At 38.6% G+C, this 20,831-nt stretch overlaps 1 protein-coding gene across 1 annotated transcript in view; it reads right to left on the reverse strand.

Annotated features, from left to right (window-relative positions):
* Positions 1 to 20,831, reverse strand: part of COL25A1 (collagen type XXV alpha 1 chain) — a 297,045-nt gene that overhangs the window by 65,145 nt on the left and 211,069 nt on the right. Inside the window, exons 11-12 of the mRNA XM_063156471.1 lie at positions 9,801 to 9,827; positions 7,332 to 7,376 (exon numbers count right to left, since the gene is read on the reverse strand). Of these exons, the coding sequence (XP_063012541.1) occupies positions 7,332 to 7,376; positions 9,801 to 9,827 (72 nt within the window). The remainder of the gene's footprint in view (positions 1 to 7,331; positions 7,377 to 9,800; positions 9,828 to 20,831) is intronic.

The raw sequence follows: 20,831 nt of genomic DNA on the forward strand, positions 1-20,831 counted from the left end.
TAAAAGGCTCTTGAAGAAAATTGCCAGTTGACAAAATGAAGCAGAAGGGACCCATGAATATACACTTGTTTCTCCTCATCCCCACACCCCAAACACGCTTGCTTCTGTCCCCTTCATTTTCAAACAGCTGCTGTCGGCTGATGCTTTAAAGCTGATGCTTTAAATCTCTGATCAAAAGGTTGAAGTCCCAAGCTTGCACTTTTCTACCAGGTTTACATATCAGTGCTATGGATGCAGAGGGCCACTGCTGTGACAAAAAGGAGATCGCAGAAATAGGACAAAAAAAATTATTTTCTTTAGAAAAAGTGAAAACCTCAGCCTGTCACCCAGTCATAGTAAATCCCCATTCATACCAGCAATTGCAGTTCTGACCTATGTGCAACTGCTGTGCTCAGCACTACACTTACAGTAATGAAAGGACTAGGCAGAGATACTTGAAGTGCAGAAACTAGCTCTGGGAATGGGAAAGATTGAAGGCAAACCGGGAAGGATAACACAGAAATGACCTTGTGCCTTTATGTTTCTGAAGTGATTATCATTCTCTTGGTAATGTTCGGAAGAGCAGGGAAAATATTCTTTTCCCTATGTTAGACCTTTATTTTCTTGTCTATACAAAGACTCAGTGAAAAGAGGTGAACATGTAGAGCCCATAAGATGATCTGTGCCCTAGCCCTGATGAAAATTCCCAGTGCAGAGCTAAACAAGCTTTGTGTCAGGGAGCCTCCCTTTGTCACTCTGCATGTCTTACAGGCATGGCAGTCTGGCTTTATGTGCAGATATTTTTACTATTCCAGTAAGCCTTAACATAAACCCCCCAAAATACACAAGAAAAACCAAACCACAAAACAAACATAAAAATGCTTTGCTCAAAGTAGTTATGAAGCAAAGAGCTGTTAACTTCTGCAGATGAGTAGATTGATAGCTCTTCCCTACTCAGATACTGTCATTTTAGACATGTTCATCCCAAAAAATGATTTTGATTCTTGGCATGAAAATAATTTAAAATATTTCTGTTAGGAAGTATAGTTACTTACTTTTCTTCTGTTTAGTCACTTTTATTTATTTATCTATTTATTACTAAAAGCATGTGTTAAAACCAGAGTGCAAAACGCTGTAAGAGTAAAGCTGGAGCGTAAAATGCTGTACAAGTACACTTCAGCCCCACAGGTTAGTGTTTTGGAGATGAGCAAAACGCACAGCTGACTTTTAAGAGGCTGAAGATGATGACCCTGCTATTCAAGGAGTGATGCATGCAAGGGAACACCAGACACTCAACGATGTCATTCGATGCAACAGTTTAAATCAGACTGCTTTTCAACCTGATAAAATGGAAGAAGCTACAAAGCTAAATCCTCACTGTCACATGTTTTTTACATTCACCAGGCCATGGCTAATGTCTTTCCTGACTGCTGTTGTAGTCTCTCTTTAATTGCATTGACAGCAAAGGTTTTAGGTTGCAGAAACAATTGTCTTGAGCACCTCAGCTAGGTTTCAAACCAAGGCAACATATTTTTATCTTTTCTTTCATAGAATCACAGAACACTTGAATTTAGAAGGCACCTCTGGTGATCACCTTTAAGGCCCTTACTTGGATTCTACCCAGTATGTTCATGTCTTTCTTGCAGTGAGGAGCCCACAACGGGACACAGTACTCCAAGAGTGGCCTCAACAGTGTTTTTTTCCATTTAAAGAATAATTTTTTTCTATAGTACATCTAACTTTTGCTCACAGCTCACCCCTTCTCCAGTTATGAACCCCTGAGAAGTTATTGCTCAGTAACAGAGTTATGGCAATCATTCTAAAACTTCCTAGTGTCTATAAAACCCAACCCATGATCCCAGTCAGAGAATTTATGAGGGCTAAACTGCAACTTCACACAAGAAAAAGATGTAAGACCCAGAGAAATTGTGTGAAGGTACCCTAAGAGCATCCCCTTGGAACTTATCCCTAAAAGGGATGGAGAGTGGGGAAGATGCTGTAGTGAGGTGTGAAGTGTCTTGGTACTCAATTTAAATCAACTGTTACTTACCCCCTCTGCCCTTCTGCATTCTTATTGTCAGCTGAACCATACTGCAGAAGTTGTCCTATGCAATGAGCACTGTGTGGAACTACCATGATACACCAAAAAAAAAAAAAAAATCTCCCTCCTGGCACTGAGGTGGGCTGTGATTTCCAAAGGCCACCTCAGCAATGTGCAGCTTAACTGACACCATGATGGAAAGAGCAAGAGCTCCACGGGATGCTGTGGAACCTGCAGCATCTTACCTGAACATCCTCTCTATCAAGGTTTGGCTGCACCAAAGCAGCAACAAAACTACCAGACGCACAAACATCATGTCCCACATTGGTAAACACGCAAATATTGCATTAGAAATACTATTCAGGTAACCCTTGACTTCTTTTTCATATGAAGTTATTTTTGTCTTGCCTTTGTGTAACTTGACCAAGCCCCTAACTCTTTCCTGTACTTGGGCAAAGAACAACTTTCAGCACTCTGCTCAATAAATAGGTGTAGCAGTTTCCTCAGATACTCTTGCTGTAGGGGCAGTCTTAAAGCTTACACTGAAGTGAATCAGAATTTGGTGAGTACTTAGGTGTACAGAGCATTGCTTGGGCTCTCTTGGTAATATGAGAAAGAAATCTATCAATATGAACTCATAAAATCTACTTCATAACAGGTCTGAAAATATATTACCCACCAGAGTCCATATTAAAGGAGGTGAGGCAGTTGAAAGCATGCTTCTCCTTACTGGAGTGCTTTGTGCCCCTGAGGCATATACCTTCATATCCAGAATTAATCAGCTAAAAATAACATGGCTGGGGGCCCCAGCTTTTCTTGTTTGTAACAGCAAACAGCCCAGAGGCTGCAGTTCTGAAATAGGTTTTGTTTTGGTGAGATGCAATAACTCTCTACACCAGGTGGTTGATATCCACCTCACCCTGAAAGAAAGGCTGTCAGTATTGCTATATTTTTCAGTCACTAGAATGTAATCAGTTTAAGGATAAGGAAACACAAGAGGCCCCAAACCTAATCCAGTCTAATTTTATTCTAAAATACATAGATGAGGACAGAGGGTAAAAAAGAGGTTTTTCAGAAATGTTACTATGATTTCCATTCCAAACCAGGGTGGAATTCAATTCCTTTCAACTGGCTTTTCGCGCCCCTCAAAAGTAACTTAAAATTGTTTGTTTAAGGACTGGAAACCTCTCCTGGCCCACTCACCAACTGAAATTAAGTGGAAAGTCTCTTCAACAAGACTCAGCTGGCCTGCAAACCTGTCTGAGAATTTGTGAACTATATTTATGATGTTTCCTCCCTGTATTTGAAAATGTTAGTACATGCATACCCTTCCTCATTTTGCTGAAGAAATTTGATACTGCCACCTTCAAAATGTGTTCCTACACAGCACTGTACAGAGTAATAAGGAAATACATGTAAATTAGAGAAACAAAAAGAATGAAGAAAGCAGTAAGAAATGTGCATACCCAGACTCTGAATCTACTGATATGAAGGAAAATTGTTTGAGGTTTATCATGTTGCTATTGCAAATCTACCAGAAGAATTTGAAATTAAGGGATCTATCCTGACCATTCATTCTGTTTTCAATATACCCTTACTAAAAAACACACCAAAATATCAAGTACTACATAAGAAAAGATTTATGGAGGTTTAGAGTGAGAGGTTTATGCACTCCAGACAAACTCCTATTTATAACAAAGAGAGTTATTTGCACAAACTCCAGAAACTGGGTTCCTTCAGCCAAATACCATCTTAACACTTAAGGAATCTCTGCTTTTCTCTTTGTGTGCTGCTGTAGTCATTGACAGACCTTATCAAATCAGCAGCACTTAACAAATACCAGAATATATATTCTATACTTGCAGAGTTTAACTTTCCAAGAAGCCCTTTGTGGCTATTTCAACATGATTAATGTACTGATCTGATATCCCCAGATCACTGCAACCTCCCAGCACCATGCAGAATTAATGTTTTTCTGTACTTTTCGAGTGCCTGAGGAACTTCTGCCAGGGATGGAGAAAGGGAAGTTTATCTGCCATTGCATCGTGACAGAAAGAAACCTGTGGCTTGAAGAACAGTCTGCAAAGGAAAAGGAGCACTCAGAAAGATTCCTGATTTCAGCAGGTTTTGGTGCATCCCAAAAACAACACTATTTCCAGCTGCAGGTATTATTAAGCAGCTCCTTTCCAGTTACTGTTCTCAAGATAAACTTGCTGCAGTTTCTCAAATGTAGGAGCAAATGAAGACTGTAAATGTCCTTGCAAGACTACCTGTAATGTTTCACTGGATTTGGCCTAATGTGTGAAGGTTTTATGGCAGTGATTTTGCTACTCTAAACACAAAAAAAATCTACTAGTTAACAGTCCTGCAAAAACATGTGGGTTGTGTAAAATTACACTTCCTCTAATATCTAGAGACTGTCTAAGACAAGGGGTTCATATGTTAAGGGATTAAAAGACTGTTCTAAGTGCACTCAAAATTTATGATCTCATTCCCAGACCTATGGTCAGACTTGTCAATCATCTCCCATAGCTCAGTATTTCAATTAAAGAAGAGGTGAAACAAAGAAAAAGGAAAATTACAGAGGCATGTAGATGATGGAGATGACCTAACTCTGTTTTGTTCAACTGCTTGAGGACAGAGCAAAGCTAATTCACTGCTGACATTCACTGGCTGAAAAATACTTCATTGTCCAAACGAGAAAAGCATTCACACACTTAATTTTAAGCATGTACTTAACACTCACTGCCTTTTAAACCAAGGAAAAATATTAACTTGGAACTTAGTGCACTGCACATGCTGCTGTCTGACAGAGAGAGCTCACTGGCCAAAAGGCAACCAGGACAGTAAGGCTTTTGTAAAGTCCTTTATCTACTCACTTCTAAAAAGGGGATGACTCACATCACACATGCAAGTTGAACCCAACTATTCTGCAAGTCACCATGAATCTGAATGAGTAAAGCCAGAAGTGCCAGCAGCTGGCTCACGGTACAGCCCAACACTTAAAATCACCACTCTGGTCCTCATCAACATCTCATGTGCTGCACTGCACTGAGAATCTGTTTTTTCATAGAAATTGGAAGAACTGACCTTTTGATAGCAAAATATTAACATGGGATTGCTAGGCTGCATTATACTTTCTAACTCTAGACAAATACTGCTTCAGCTTAAACTTCATTTCTACCACTGTTTCCAAGCTAACAGAATTTTTAAATCTATTTATTAAAGATATAGCAACATTCAACTTTCACCTGCCTAGTATTAAGAAAATAATATATTTTTTGCAAATAAGGAAGTGGTTTCTAGTCAATATTGACCAACAGTTGAGAAATCAAATAAAAGAATGCAACAGCAATTTATTTTTATCTGTGTGGCTTTTGTCCTGGTCCCTCTGTTTCACTTTAGTAATTCAGGGTTTTTTTTTAAAGGTCAAAAGTAAAGCAGTTCAGCTACACTAAAAACACACTGACATCTTTAATAAAGTGGTAATAATTTTAAAATGTCTGCGAAGTTATAGATGTGATGAATGATGAAGTAAATCAAATAAATAGACACCCATAAATTGAACATTTTGGAGTTTTTTTAAAGCACAATTTAAAATTAATAATCAACATTTAAAGATGTGTTTTCATCTTCCCATAATGTTCAACTGCACATTTCTTTTATGCCCCCTAAAACATGACAGCAGATAAGTAAGTCTGCGTGGTCTCCTAAAAATAGACATGCAACAACCTTGCCAAAGAGCTTAAAAAAATTCCCCGTCTCCCAAAATGACACATTAATCACACATTTGACACATTTCATTAATATCAATTTTTTCTGCTCATTTGAGTGAATTTTTCTTGCTGGAGGTTGCATGATTTCTATTAAAAATAAAGTTCTTGAATAAAATATGAATCATCAGTTCTGTTCTATTCAAAGCAGTTTCCAACTTCACCAGTCCAGTGTTCTTACATATTCGTACAGATATGCCACAAAGTAAATTTTCACTGGCATTTCAGTCAGGCCACAAAAATTACTTGAATCATGTACAGCAAGAGCATCTCAGTTGGCAAGCACTGTCTACTATTTCTGTTGCAAGTGAATTCAGTTATAAATATGGAGCAAAGAATCTGAGGACTTACTGAAAATTTGTTTCATATTACTTTCTTATAAATTCTGGTTATTAAATATATATATGTGTCTGTGTGTGTGTACAAATATAGTTAATTCTAAATATTTCTTATTTTGTTGTTTCACATTAATTGTAATACTCAGAATAGTTTAAAATAAATTCTTATCACTACCACTAAAGTGAAATATATGGTTATTACATTATTTCTTATAACCACTCTGAAAACACAGTCCTAATATTATGTATTATGCTATTAGAAACAAAATTTTTTTTTTCTTTTTTAGGAAAGAAGAACTAAAAGTAAATTATTTGAAACAACAATTATTCCTAGGGCTCTTGGTGAGGGAAGAAGAAGAGAGGATTGTCTAATACAACCATTATTCACTACCATCTGCTGCTGCTTGAACCTACTGAACATATATATCATACATTTTCTTTTTAGCATCCCTTGCCAGTGCTTTTGAAGTTCACTAGGAATGCTAGGGCTTGTGAGAACAACAGATGGATAATACTCTACAGTCAAGGAGGTATACTATTGAAACTTCATCACCCAGATTTGCCAAGAAACCTTAGCAATGCTGTAACACAGCCCTGCTGCTTTACTGTGACCTCTCCTTATGGAGGGCCATTCTGAACTCTGACAGTGACTTGCCTAAATTAGCATTTCCTTGTGGTTGTATTCAAAAACATTTGTTTGACTTATTCCTCTGTGTTTTCATCCCCAAAATTCAATTTGAAATTATCATCCAGCTGCACTTCCATTTCTTTTTATTTCTCTATTTATAGGTTGTATTAACAATGTATTGGCACCACATCAGTAGCCAGTATCAATGCAAGTGTTTGCATTATGAGACTGAGTTAACAAAAAGTAAAAAACCCTTTGTTTGTTAATACGCTGACTCAAGTAACACACTGTTAATATGCATTTCTTTCTACAACCTATCAGTCATCACCAAATTTGAACACTAGACTTTCAGCTTAATTAATTACATTTGTTGCTTGTTCAGGTAAAACTAGAAAAAAATTACTTCAGAGCACAAAGCACATTATGCTATATTATACACGGCCTTTTCCATGAAGCCAATTTGAAAGCAGAGTTCTGGATATAAGGTTGCATATTGTTCATGTGAACAAGCCCAAAATTGCTTTAATCCACTACATAAATACTGGCAGTGCTGAAAAAGTCAGAGAACTCACCACTTGTCCATCTCTCCCTGGAACACCAGGCACTCCAACAGAACCCTGGAGGGAAACAGACGCCAGTGTTTAGCAAATTAAACAGGTCATGAAACCTTTCATCTCATAATACAGTGTTTAGAAATAATGGTGAATGTTTGCTTATTGGAACTGCAATAAATTTTTCAAGAACTCGTTTTTATCCAAGCTGAGCTCTCCTTTCAGTTGAGATTTTATACTAATTAGACATATTCTCATGCTGTACATTTTAAGGACTGTATGGCCTTTTCCAGAAACAAGCTTCAAGCTCATGTTTTGTAATGTTGTGGATGCTTCACAATAAATGTTAGAATTTAAATGCTATTCCATTTAATGCTCTCGATAAATTTTGAGACTGATCCCATCCAATCAAATATAGCATCTGAACAAAACTATTAATGCTTCTAGAGGGATCATTCAAGCTCAATAACCAATCAATCTCAAGGCTTTAAGAGATAATATGCAGTGATTCAGTCTGACAGTACAAATTACAGATACACTTTGAAACTGCACCAATAATAGTGCAATCAGAATTAAAAGGTCAATACAGGCCAAACACAAGTGACAAAGAAGGAAAAAAAAATAGCAATGACTTCTAACATTGAGAGATCTTTTTTATAAAGCTCTCATACTGTAAATTTCTATGTGTTAGATAATTTTTTGAAGGTCCTTGTGCAACTTGCTGTGGACGTTCAGAGAAAACACAAAGCATGAGGAAAGCAGGAAAGCTGCACAGGCTTGTACAGCATTCTCCTCTTATTTTATAAAGATGGTGCTGTTTAGTAAGGGAACTGAAAGAATTGCTGCATGGCAATTCCCCCTCTATTTTGCTTAGAGGTGTCACTAAAATTATCACCAACACCTAAAGGAAATGTGTTCAAAATGGATGCAGACACTTGTCAATTAATAGAGTTGGAAAATCCTGTTTAACAGGAAAAGGAACCAACTCATGAGGGCTTTAAGAATCCTCAAAGAGCTAGTAACAGAGCTTTGAATCAGTAAGAAATAATACACCACATCCCAGCTTATCTCTTTGACTCACAATGCTCTCCCCTTTCTCCCAAAGCTTCTAATTTGGCTTCCTTGTCTCTTTTTGCTGAATGCATGGTCCTGGCTTTAAGCTACTGCAAAGGGACCTGAGTGAACACTTCCACATCCCTGTATCATTTTTCCAGAAAATCAGAAGGCAAAGCTCAGGAGGGCATTAAACCATCAGCCTCAATAAACTATCCTATGTATAACAGTTCCTCCTCTCAGTGGCAGCTGATTATTTTTCTTGCAAAACACAGGATGTTAGAAAGTGTCAAATGAAGCTGATTCTACTGTGATAAGTAAATGTTTATCAGATATTCAAAAGTTCATCAGCACGTGGGTTTTGCTGATGTCGTACACGCAAAGTATCCTCCTCCACAATTCTCAGGGTAGAGCTTTGTAAGGGCAACTTAGACAAGAGCCACATTCCTGCATTGCCAAACACAAAGGGTACTCCTCTCCTTCAGCCTGCAAACTCCACACAGCCCACAGCTGCCAAAATTCCACCAATTTGTGTGCTTTGGGATTACATTTTTACATATCACAGGTTTTCTTTCTTTTGTAAAAAAGTTTCATTTTAACAGATGCTTCACTCTAAAGAACATAATCTCAGAAGAAGGAAAGCAGGCATCCTTCTCACATATGTCAATACTACTTATTCCTTCCTCTTTTATTTTTCCTTTATACAAATTATAGCAGTTTTATTAAATATCTTTCATACAACTTTTCAATCTTTTGAAATCAGCTAGAAAATTACTCACCTTGGTGGTATGCGAGTCAGATGCCGGAAAAGTACCACTCACTAGCTGTTATGCTGATATTCTGAGGACTGTTTTAATGGAGTAATTCCATAAATCATAACTCACTCGATCAAACCGAGGCAGTCAGCTTTAATGAGTGTAAATAAGGCTGAAGGCATTCCCAGGAAGGTCTCGGGTTACCAGAGGAACAGGAAGACACCGGCAGACCACCTGAATACCACCGAGCAAGCGCTATTTATCAGCAACACCTACGCCCTTTGTTTCTGCTGGTCAATTCTTTAGTCATATGGCACTGATCTACTTGAGTAGAGACATGCATTTAATCAGAAACTTTATCTCCCCACCTTTCACAATGCTTTAACATTGGTTTCCTAATCGTACCAGTCTATGAATGAGAAAATTATAGTGACCTTTTCACCTGAAAGTTAAGCAGACAGATTGAAAACAGTCTGCTCTGCATTGCTTGAACTTCATATGATGGGGGAAATGAGAAATCTTGTGTCTCACATTATATGGCTCCATTTTGCAAAAGCAAAATTCAGAACCTAAGCTAATTGATTCAATGCAGTGTACAGTAGCTTATTCCATTCACCTTTTCTGCATGCAATTTGGCACGGGAGGAATAATCACTTTCACAGCATTGTTGTTTATACTGTACCTTTTGTCCTGGAGGCCCCTGAGGTCCCTGCAAAGGGAAAACAATTCAATTAATATCAAAACTCCAGCCAATTTAAACTGAAATGACTAATTAAGACTGTCTTATTGTGTAAGCACTCTGATACTGGATTGAAACCAGCTGATATTTTATAAATCAAAGAAAAGTAGGAGTTTATGCTCAAAACACACAATGAATCTTTCTTCTTCACTTTTGGAACTGAACTAACTACTACCAAGAATACTCAAATTTTCCCCCTTCTAATATTTTCTCTTCCAAGCCATCTGTTTCTTCCAATACTAAAAAATCTCCCAGCATTAAGATGACTGTGGTTTTTCTCTTTTATATCAGCCAACAGCCAGTTGTGTGTTCACAGTAACAGCATATCAGCTTGTCAGCATAAAAACAAGGTTTATGCAAACAACCATTTTTGCAATGGGGAGAAGCATAAACCTCAAAGTCTTCTCACCTTTTAAGTATCACCACACATGACTGTGTTATACCCAACTTGTCATGTGTGCCATCATTTCCAAGTTAAGAGAAAAATCTTTAGCTTCAGAAATTGTTAAGAATGCTCTTGGGAAGCAAAGAACTACCATTTTGTCCCCATGACCTGAGAAGGCAGGAAGGGATATCTCAGCTCAGGAAAGTTTAACTTTCCTTAATGTCATACAGGAGTCAAAGTCTTGTTGATATTAAGAGGACCCATTTCTCAACTGGTGCCTCTGAAGTACCCAGGTGGCCACAGTGGAGAGGGGAAACAGAGAGAAATAGAGCAACCAGCCACATCCAGGATACTTTGGCAGTCTGTTTTGGTAACAGACAGACCACATCCAATAGAGTTCTGTGCAATTTTTTCCTCAGGTTCCTACTACAGGCACTGGTGCAAACTGTGGGTGCTGGTGGTGTACCAAGCAAAGTGAATTCATAGTCCATGAAAGTGCAAAACCCAGCCCAAAAACTGGGGAATTCAAATCCTTCTGATGTGAGAAAGAATAAAGGAAGAACTGATCGATACCAGAACTTTAATTATTCAGGAAAACAAAAGGATTTTTGCCTCAAAATGTGATTCTGATTTTATTCTTAAATTAGTGTGAAGTTAGGCAGAACCCTCCACTGTCAGTAGACGGAACATTGCTCTGATGTGACTTTAAACTGCTAACAAGGAAAAGCTCCACTGGTGGTAATACTGAGCGCTGCATTCACTGACATGGATGAAAGCCTTGCAGTTTTAAATGGTATGTCTAAGGTTTGGTATCAAGTCTTGCAAAAGCATGGATGAATGCGCCTTCTTGAAAGTTTTGCCTGATTGTTTTAACAGAAGAAAGGTATTGTGAGCATCTCCTTTAGACTGCAGAGACAGATTCTGATAAAGGAAATCCACCTTTAATCCCTTGCCTTCAAAAGAAAGCAGAAGTACCTCAGCACTCAGCACTGGTGATGATCAGAGCAATGAATATAGTGAGCATCTGCTTTTCCAGATGGAGAAAAATGTCCCCAGCTCACAGTGTTCCACAAAACCTGCTGATTAAATCAAGTCTTCTTTTTAGTAAGTGCTTGAGAGTGAGTGATCTGCTGGGCAAGGAACCACAAATAGAACAACAAGTCCACAAACAGTGTTCTTCCCTTTCTTTGAGGGCCTGACACCGTCCTTTTCTTTTGTAAGAAAGACACAAATTTGTCTAGCATTTTAAAAATGCCAAGAATTAATGCTCAAACTAATGCTTTCCCTACAGCAATGGTATCAAAGCAGGCTCCAAATGTCTACATCCTGGGCATCAGTTGTCTGTTGACTTGTAAACTAACGTGCTACATTTCAGGGTTATTTCAGGTCTTGGGAAAAATCCTGCCATCAATAGGCCAAAGTGAATACAGAACAACTGAAGACCTCCATCATAGCTCATACCAGCTATTTTTATGTCCAAGGGATGGATATATCAGTTTCTAGCTACTTAAGAAGCTATTAAAACCTTCTAAAGACCCTCAGCTATATTAAATTACCATTTGGGATCCCTTAATACAATACCACTGTATGAAGGAAAAATGATAATTCACTTACTAATATTAGCCCCAAAGCAACCTGTTAAATGTACTCTCTGTTGGACTTTCTGCCTGGTGCTTGCAGCTGTCAGCTGTCAGGGATGGATATAATTCAAGACATTGCAGAAAACATTTTTTCCCAGAATTTCCTCTTCATCCCTGACATCATTCCAGCTTCTCCAGATGAGTTACTGAATATGAAAATATTTACATAGTAGCCTAGTCTTGCTCTTATGATGACTTTAAAATGAATAATTCAGAGAAAAGATGCAACAGATACTTAATAAATATCTTATGCAATTAGAATTTTTCCATTTCTGGTACTTAAGCCTTTACTCAGACTGGAAGCAGCCCTGGTGTTTCACAGCCACTGAGCCACTTGATGACACCAACAGTCTCCAACAGCACAACTACCTATTGTATGGTATTGACTGAAAAAACAATTTCAAATAAAAGCTTACCTAAATTGATACACTTTACAATTTACATAGGATAACAAGTCCTTCTTATCCTTAGAATGTTCTGACTGCAAAACACGCCTGAATGGAAACAATTTTTCTTTAAAGCACTGCTCTCTAGCATTGGGAAAGAAGCTCAAAGCCATTGGAAACTTAACAGCTCATTCACTGACAGCTCTCACCCCTCCCCCATACAAGCCAGCAGTCATTCAACTGAAAATGTGAAATTAGGTTACTAACAGAAAACTTTTTAAAACAAAACAAAACAAAAAAGCCTGTAGAACACCTCAGAACGGTGCTTATTTTTCTAGAATTACCTAAAATCTCTGATCAACACACAGAATGACACTGGAGAGATAGAAACAAGCAAGTAAATAAAATATGGTAGAAAGAAAAAAAAATAAAAAAATAAAAATTTAAAAAATCTAAAATAAAAAACCAAAAACAAAACAGAAAACCAAACCAGAAACCAACAAGGTGCTTTGGCTTATTTCCAGAGGAATAAGTGACAGCTTTTAGAAGAACGAATGTAGAAAATTCCATATGAACATGTGGATTTTCTCCCCATATTACTCTACTGAACTGGGGAGCAGCATGTGGTACCCATTTGATGAACAGACAGTAAGACCAGCAATCAGAATCTCTATGTAGGTCTGGAGACAGAAGCAGAAGGCAAGAGGCAAGAAATATGTGAATATTTCCAAGCAATTCCTCAGGATGCTTTGTTTTCATGTTTTTCTCCGTTTTCCTTCAGCTGCTCTGTGCTCCGTAACAGCTGCAGCAATATCCCAGCCCTGCTGTTTGCTCCAGCACATCCAAAGGGATACTTTGCAAATGCAGGCTCAGCCAAGCTTCCCCCTGGACAGGTATTCTGCCCCTGGGTGCTGGCAGGCAGTGCAGAGCTGCTGCCACAGGTCCCCACCTCACTGCCCCCAAGCCCAAAGCCTTGGCTCTGCACTGACCCCACACAAACACAGAGAACCTGCTGGAATCCCCACCAGCTGCAGGCTCCAGCTACACCGCATGTAACATACTGCCCCTCTGCCACCAACAGATCTGGTGCATGAAGGAGGCAAAGCAGAACCACACAGCCCTTTACAACCACTGGCTGATCAAGAAAACAAAACAACCCCAGAAGTACAGAATTCTTTCACCTCCTAACTACATATACATATATATGATAGCTGTCATTGATCAATGACAGATTATGTTGATGGCAAATATTGGACTTTTGCCTGCATTATTGAAAGCTGCCAGAGTTTCCACAATGGGATGCTCAGAATCAACTCCTAAACCACTGGCAATTCGTGTCAAAAAGCTCTTTTAATAAAGAGCATTTAGGCTTCAAGAATTCCAAAGAAACTTTGTGAAAATGGTTCAGATGAAGTGACTGCTCAGCGTTTTCTAGGATTATGCCACTTTTCCTCAAATTGACACATATTCACAGAGGAACCGCAATTGAGAAGGCTGAAAATTTTGGTTGCAAGACGTCTTGAATAGCCCAGAATAGGAAGATAACTAAATATAATAAAAATAAAATATAGTTCTTGCTTTTTCAACCATCATGAAGATTTCAGAAGAGCCCTTTGCCATCATGTCCAATTGAGTAAACCAGCTAGGCAGCTGTGACAACCCATTGCAGGGCTTCACTGAATTTGGTTCTCGTTCGCGTAACTCCACAGTAGGACGATGAAAAGTGAGGTGTGTTTCTCCAAAGAAATTCAACTGCCCTCTGTGTTTCTCTGGAGAATGAGAATTATTGATAATATCTAAACATTTGGAAAACGGGTAACTAAGGATAAATACAAATGTGCACAAAAGTCTTCTATGCAATTTTGGTTTTTTTAAAGGTAAAATATTTCCATTGTGACCTGCCATTCTTCAATCACTGTTTTTGGAAATCAAACCAAAGCTCCAGAGATTGTAGCATGTCAAGTCTATGCATTATAGAAATAATTGAATGAAGTTGGACATTTCAGTTCGTCCTTAACAAGTAACTATTCAGGATAAATTAAAACAAAAAAACCCCCACGAAAAATACACTAAAAATTAACAAAAACCCCTACAAACAAGAAAACAAACCCCAACCCACCCTCACCCCCTCTAAAATCAAACCCAACTGAAAAGATTTATCCATGTGTAGTAAAACAAAGTTTGGGATCCAGCATTCTTACTACACCTCCTTTCTAATGTTAGAGTTATATTTTCTTTCTACGCTTCACATGTTCCCTATGTTTTAGCAAGCTGGAAAATAAGAAAATTCTGTCCTGTAAAGGTTAAAGCTGCAGTTTCAAAGAGAGAGAGAGAGAGAGCAATTCAGGGTGTGATACATTAGCAATCTTTTGTATTCAATTTCTAGAGACTCCGTTGCTTAATGTTTAAAGAAATGTAATGAATTAAAAAGTTGGGGCATTTTCAATTTGCAGGTCTGGGGTAGGAATAATGATTTGTTTTACAAGGTGTTAGAGTTCATGGACAATGAGCACAAACACCAAATGAAAATGCCTAACAAAAACATAATGAAAACATAAATGGTTTTGTACACTGAATAAGTTATACAGCAAAATAGGTCACAATGGTGCAATACACTGTCATACAAAAACTCTCTTATTCCAAAGCCTTGCAAACAAGAAAACCCCAAAAACCAGAACAGAAGAGCAACAAAACAACCAGAAGAATTTTTTTTACTTCCATACCTTCTATGAAAGTAAAAGCTCTTTGCAACCAGAACACCTCTGGGAAGTATTGTGTCTGTATTTCTATGAAACAAAAGAAGTTCCAGGACTGTTGCTGAGAACAGAGATTTTCTCTTTGCTGCCTGTAAGAATCATTAAACATTTAGAACAGAATCATGGAACTGTTTCGATTGGAAAATATGTGTGAGATCATTGAGCCCAAGTGTTCACCTAACACTGCCAAGTCCACCACAAAGCCATGTCCCTGACTGCCACATCTGCACATCCTAAATAACTCCGGGGTGGTGATTCAGCCACTTCCCTGGGCAGCCTGGTCCAATGCTTGACAACTCTTTCCACGAAGAAATTTTTCATAATAGCCAATCTAAACCTCCACTAATGCAACTTGAGGCACTTTCCTCTTGTCCTATCAGTTGTTTCTCGGGAGAAGAGATCAAACCCACCTGGCTGCAGCCTCCTTTTCAGGTAGCTGGAGACAACAAGAAGGTCCCCCAATAAGCCTCCTTTTCTCCAGGAAAAACAGCCCCAGCTCCTTCAGCTGCTCCTCACAGGACGTGAGCCCCAGACCCTTCAGCAGCTCCACTGCCCTTCTCTGAACACTTTATAGTCCCTCAATGTCCTTCCTGGAGTGACTGGTCCAGAACTGGACACATCACTCTGGGTGTGGCCTCACCAGTGCCAAACAGAGGGGATGATCCCTTCCTTTTCCCCACAAACCAATTTCTCACCAGTCTAATGGCAAAAAGAACTGAAAATGGAAACCTGAACTAGCAAATATACATGAAGACAAAGCACATGTTTCGTACAAAGCACTAACCTGCATTTCAGTGGAGCCTGTGCCTGGATCCCATTTCCTTTGTGTAAAACTCTGAAAATATGTACCTGCATGGTTGAGGAGTGTTTCATAAAGATTACAGTTTCTAGAATGCTAGTATTGAAATGTTCAGTACTGTAACATTGATGCATCACCTAGATATAAGAATGATCAGTTAAGAAAAGAGATTACTTTGATGAAAAAATTCTTATAACTTCTTAAAAAGGAGCGACCCCCTCCCTATCTGCCTTAATTGATGAAAAGTGTTGCTGTTAATTAGTGCTCAAAAAGAGCTTCTTATCTTCATTCTTCTAGTCATTGTTGTGGCAGCCATTACCAAAGTGCAGAAGTTACAAAATGCCTGACTGTCTTCCCTGAGATCTCCAGCAAGTTAAGTCCAGTGCAACTGTACTGGTGCAAAAAAGGAATAGTTGCTGTGAAAAGCACAGGCTGAGAATTTCCATTTCATCTGCTAGTTCTCATAAACTTTTGCAGCTAAACAGCTTAAGAACAACACCTTATAAAATTTACTATGAACATGCTACCAGAATAAAACAAAGAAGGCGCCTACAGAACTCTGGCCATTGAAAACAAAATCACAATTAGCAGCTTCCCAGAGGAGCTATGAAGATTCCCAGCAGCTGAGAATCTGGCCTTGACCATTGGCCTGAAAGGCTGGATTGAAACCAGCACAACTTCCCAGACAATCTGCCTAGTCCCCGAGAGTTCATTTTAACCTAAGATGAAAAATAGTATTAATTCATTTTAAAGATATGATATTCTACAGACTTAACTGCAAGGTTACACTTTTCCACTGTCTTACACAAATATGGCTATATCCTTTGGAAGAACATCCTCCTTTTTATGAATAACCAGTGAAAGCAATAACATTATGTTTTACTTTCTTGAACAGATGCCCAGCAAGTCTGTGTAAGCACAAAAGTACTACTTTGGAAAACAATGTATCTTAAAGCAGAGGGATTTTGCATTTGGGTTAATAATCATAGTATAGATTTCTTTTGCAAAAAGGCACCTTTACCTGAGTTCTCTGGTTATTCTGGAGTGTTCTGTTCATGTAAAACATATGCAAAATTACTTATATGTCTTTAAGGCCCATTTTGGGGAAGAAAATAATACACTGAGGTTTTCTTTCACCGACAAATGTGGTTGTACACTAAACATGTTTAAATTTACTTTTGAAAAAAGGAGCTGAAAACATAGCATACTTTACTATTCCAGATTTTTAGTAATATGAACTAGTTTAAAATACTGTATACATAAAAGCACAAAAAAGATATCCTGAATGGAAATTAGGAACAAAACCATCCCATGCACACCTTCAATCCCACTGCAGTTTATGAACCTGAACATGCCCATGTGCCAGTGTCAGCCTTTAATATTTTCCATCACTGACTCTAACTTCTCATGAATAGTCTACAACCAGAAATCCTAACTCTTGGGTAGAAAGGAATCACAAACCCATCTATTATTCACTTCGAAAATGAGAAAATTAACTGGAAAAACTCTTGCTTGGCACTTAAGAGTCCTTATCACCAAGAACTGCAGAAAAATGGCAGGGAAAGCAGGATGAATTATGAGAGGCAGGACACAACTTTAACTGAAAAGGTTGAAAACCTGCAGAAACTACTGCCCTTCTCTCTTGAGTAGCACACATTTTTCTAGTTCCACATAATATTTCAAAACTTAATCCCTTTGGTCACCCCACTGCTTGGCCTCCCCCTGAATTCTCTTAATCCTTTCTGCACAGAGCAATGATACCTTCAACTCTTGAAGAAAGCACATCTGCAGGGCTTTCCAATGTCATGGAAACCAGACAAAAATTTAAACTGCAAGTCATTCTTTCATTCTCTTCTAACATTAAAGAGGCATGCAGTCACATCTTTATAACTTAAACCTCCATCTCACCTAAAAAGAAACTGAAATTTCTTGGCTCAAAAAGCAAAAATATTCTTCCTGACACAGCAACTTACAGAGTCAAAAACCCTTGCAAAGAGTTCTCCCAAACATCTCAACTGCAAGGACAGACCAGCAAAAGAAGCATGTTGGCACTAGAACAACCTGAAATGATTTTTAACAGAGACTCCTTTAAGAAACAACAGAATCTCCCACATCCTACATTGTCCCACCACTATGCCATAACTCACACTTTTCTTTTTTACAATGGAAATAGGGAAAAAGAACGGCCATTTCTTGTCTCAAAGATGAACTCTCTTGAGCCAAAGCAGAATTCATGTCAGAGAACTCCAACACTGTCATTTTCTGTATATGGTGAAAGCAAAACTCTCTTGTCTGAGAGGGAGAAAAGTTATTATTGCCCTCTCTCAAAACATACCTCTGAAACATCATTTTTCTTTTTTATTTACAGACACAGAACTTCATTAAATCAGAAGAAAAACATGGCAGCAGATTCTCAGTTGCAGCAAATTGCCATCTTTTCACAAGAGTCACTGGATTTTCTGTTTCATTGAAAGAAGAACATGAACATTTCCAGAATTCCAAATGCATCAAAATAATTTCAACTTTCTGTAAATCAAGGTACACATTGTTGCAGGTGTTGGGAGGAAAGGGTTAAACCCACAAGATATGTTAAGGATGAAATAATTTCACTCAAAGTGACCTTGCAGCTGGGAACACTAAGCATTTTGGTGTGGGGAAACTCCAGTTATTATGTATGCTGTTGTTCATCCTCTGCCTGTTTTGAGAAGCAGAATTCCTGTGTGGAGACAACACCCTATCACAGACATGCTTGAGCCCTCTTTTTGCTGGGAGACGGAGTGAGCATAGAAGCACAGTCTTGTGATAATCTGCTCCTGCAGGAAACCTCTGATATATTGGGGCCAGCAGCAGCCCCCCCCCATCCTTTCTGTGCACTAGGGTGAGCTGAGCCTAACAGAGCTGGGTCTCAGTGTGTCTCCACTGCCCGGTGTTGTCAGCAAGGTGATGAAATAGATCTGCTCTTTGCATTTCAGCTGAGGCTTCCTGGTTGCCCTGGTTACCTGTAAGTATTGATTCATACAGTAGGTCACTCATTACTCAGTGTGTGTCACAGGCTCATGGTACATCCTAAGGAACAAGCTGGAAAACACTGCTACCTATTTCTGTTGCAGCATCTTGGACTCTTCAAGAAATTCATTCCCCTTCTTTTGTGAGCAAATAGAAAACTAAGTAATTTCAAGCTATGCCATTGTTGGTTCACACTAAATTTGCCAGCTCTATCAATATCATGTACATTCATCTAGAAATACCAAGGCTTGCTACCAAATACAGGTGTAAAAAATGCTTTTGAAAGAGGAAAATGTTCTGTCCCCATCATTATAATCCAGAGGTCAGGCTTGCTGCTATCCTTAACTTGAACAGCAGCATGAGATTTAAAGCCTCAGAGAGTGTGACCCTATAGGCCACAAATAGCCTTCATCTTCCCAACCTTCAGCATGTCACCCAAACTGTATGGATCCCCTTCCAGCATTTAGTGCTCTTCTTGGCAGCATCCCACCTCTATCTTGGAGGAAGAATCAGAATATATGCCACAGTAATTGCTTCTTACTGAAAAGGGCCTTGGGCAGGTGGGCAAGCAGGAAACCACAGCACATTCCAACATACTGACTTCTGGGAGACAGGACTGGTAGTACTTTTTGGATCTCATTGAATTCTGAGCTTCAATTTCATCAAGAAGAAAAACAGGAAGCTAACTCAGACTGGAGACTCTTGGGGTGAAACAGAGGCAAGTCCTTACAAAAGAATTCCTGCAGAAGTAACACAGAAGCTTCTCTGGGCAGAGATCCCTGTTTTCCTTTACTTTGAAAAGATAATAGGTGAAAAATGCACCAAAAAAACCTCAGGCAGAAAAAGGCCTGTGCTCCTCACCACATAATATACTATTTTTTCTAGCACTGCAATATTTTAACATACCTGTTGGGAAATCAGCTATTCCTGGAGCAGTATCTGAATTTCCAATATGGAAATAACATGAAATGCATGACGGAAGTTGTCAGAAACAGCTGAACAGTCCCTGAATAATTGCAACATTTTCCACAGAGAGAGAAGTCTGCAAATCTGTACTGCCATAAAGAGTATGTCAGAAGCACCAAGAAGAATAAAAAGAAACTAATTACCTCCCTGACACTCTGATGCTCCCTACTTGATCTGTACATAACCTAACATTTAAACTGTCAGACTGATTTTTGAACCAGACATTTGGAGCTGGAAATTCGTATAATCTGGGATCTTCCTCCAACTCAAGCTTGCTGATTTGATTTTTAAACACCTTTTCTTCTTATCTAAACATATCTGCATTTAGAGAAACAGAGTAGTAGTATTTTTTAGTTCTTATACGCAGATGGTTACGTTAGAGCAGTGGGAATGCTCTGAACATTGGGACTAAAAGGTGGTGGATTAAAAGCCATCAAAGATCCTGTGACTCTGCAGATCTGGTGTTCAATAGAAGGACACTTTTGCAGAACTTGAGTGAGTTCTGTCCAGAGGTCAAATTGGAGAATGTTCCAAATACATGAAAACAAACCAAAACGTTCCGTTCTTAGCTATTGTATGTATTCTTCACAGGCACTCAGAAACCAAAAGAACAGAGTAAAAAACAGCCCAGCAGCAGGCTACTAACATGAAGTTGTACCTTTGGGAGGCTTTGATCTTAAAATTAATAAACCATTACAGCAAAAAGAAAAAGGACAGAACTTCAACTACCTGATCACAGCAGATAGTCCCAAGTCTCAGAATCTTCATTTTTTTTCTTTCAAAAGATACTGGCTTTTGTCAATTGAAAATGTTTTTCAATTTGTCAAGGTAAAATATCATCACACCTGTTTAAATTTTCACAAATTCAGACAGCAATCATATCTGCACTGATTGTTGAGCTGATTATTACTGATAATCCTCCTCCTCAGAAGCACTCAGGAATCAAAACCACATGCCCTGAGCTACAATCTGTCATCTCTCATAAAAATAAAACCGACCGTGTTTAGAGAGATCTTAAGGGAGAAGAAGCATTGCA

The sequence above is a fragment of the Melospiza melodia genome, chromosome 5 (assembly GCF_035770615.1).
Source record: "Melospiza melodia melodia isolate bMelMel2 chromosome 5, bMelMel2.pri, whole genome shotgun sequence".
Taxonomy (NCBI): domain Eukaryota; kingdom Metazoa; phylum Chordata; class Aves; order Passeriformes; family Passerellidae; genus Melospiza; species Melospiza melodia.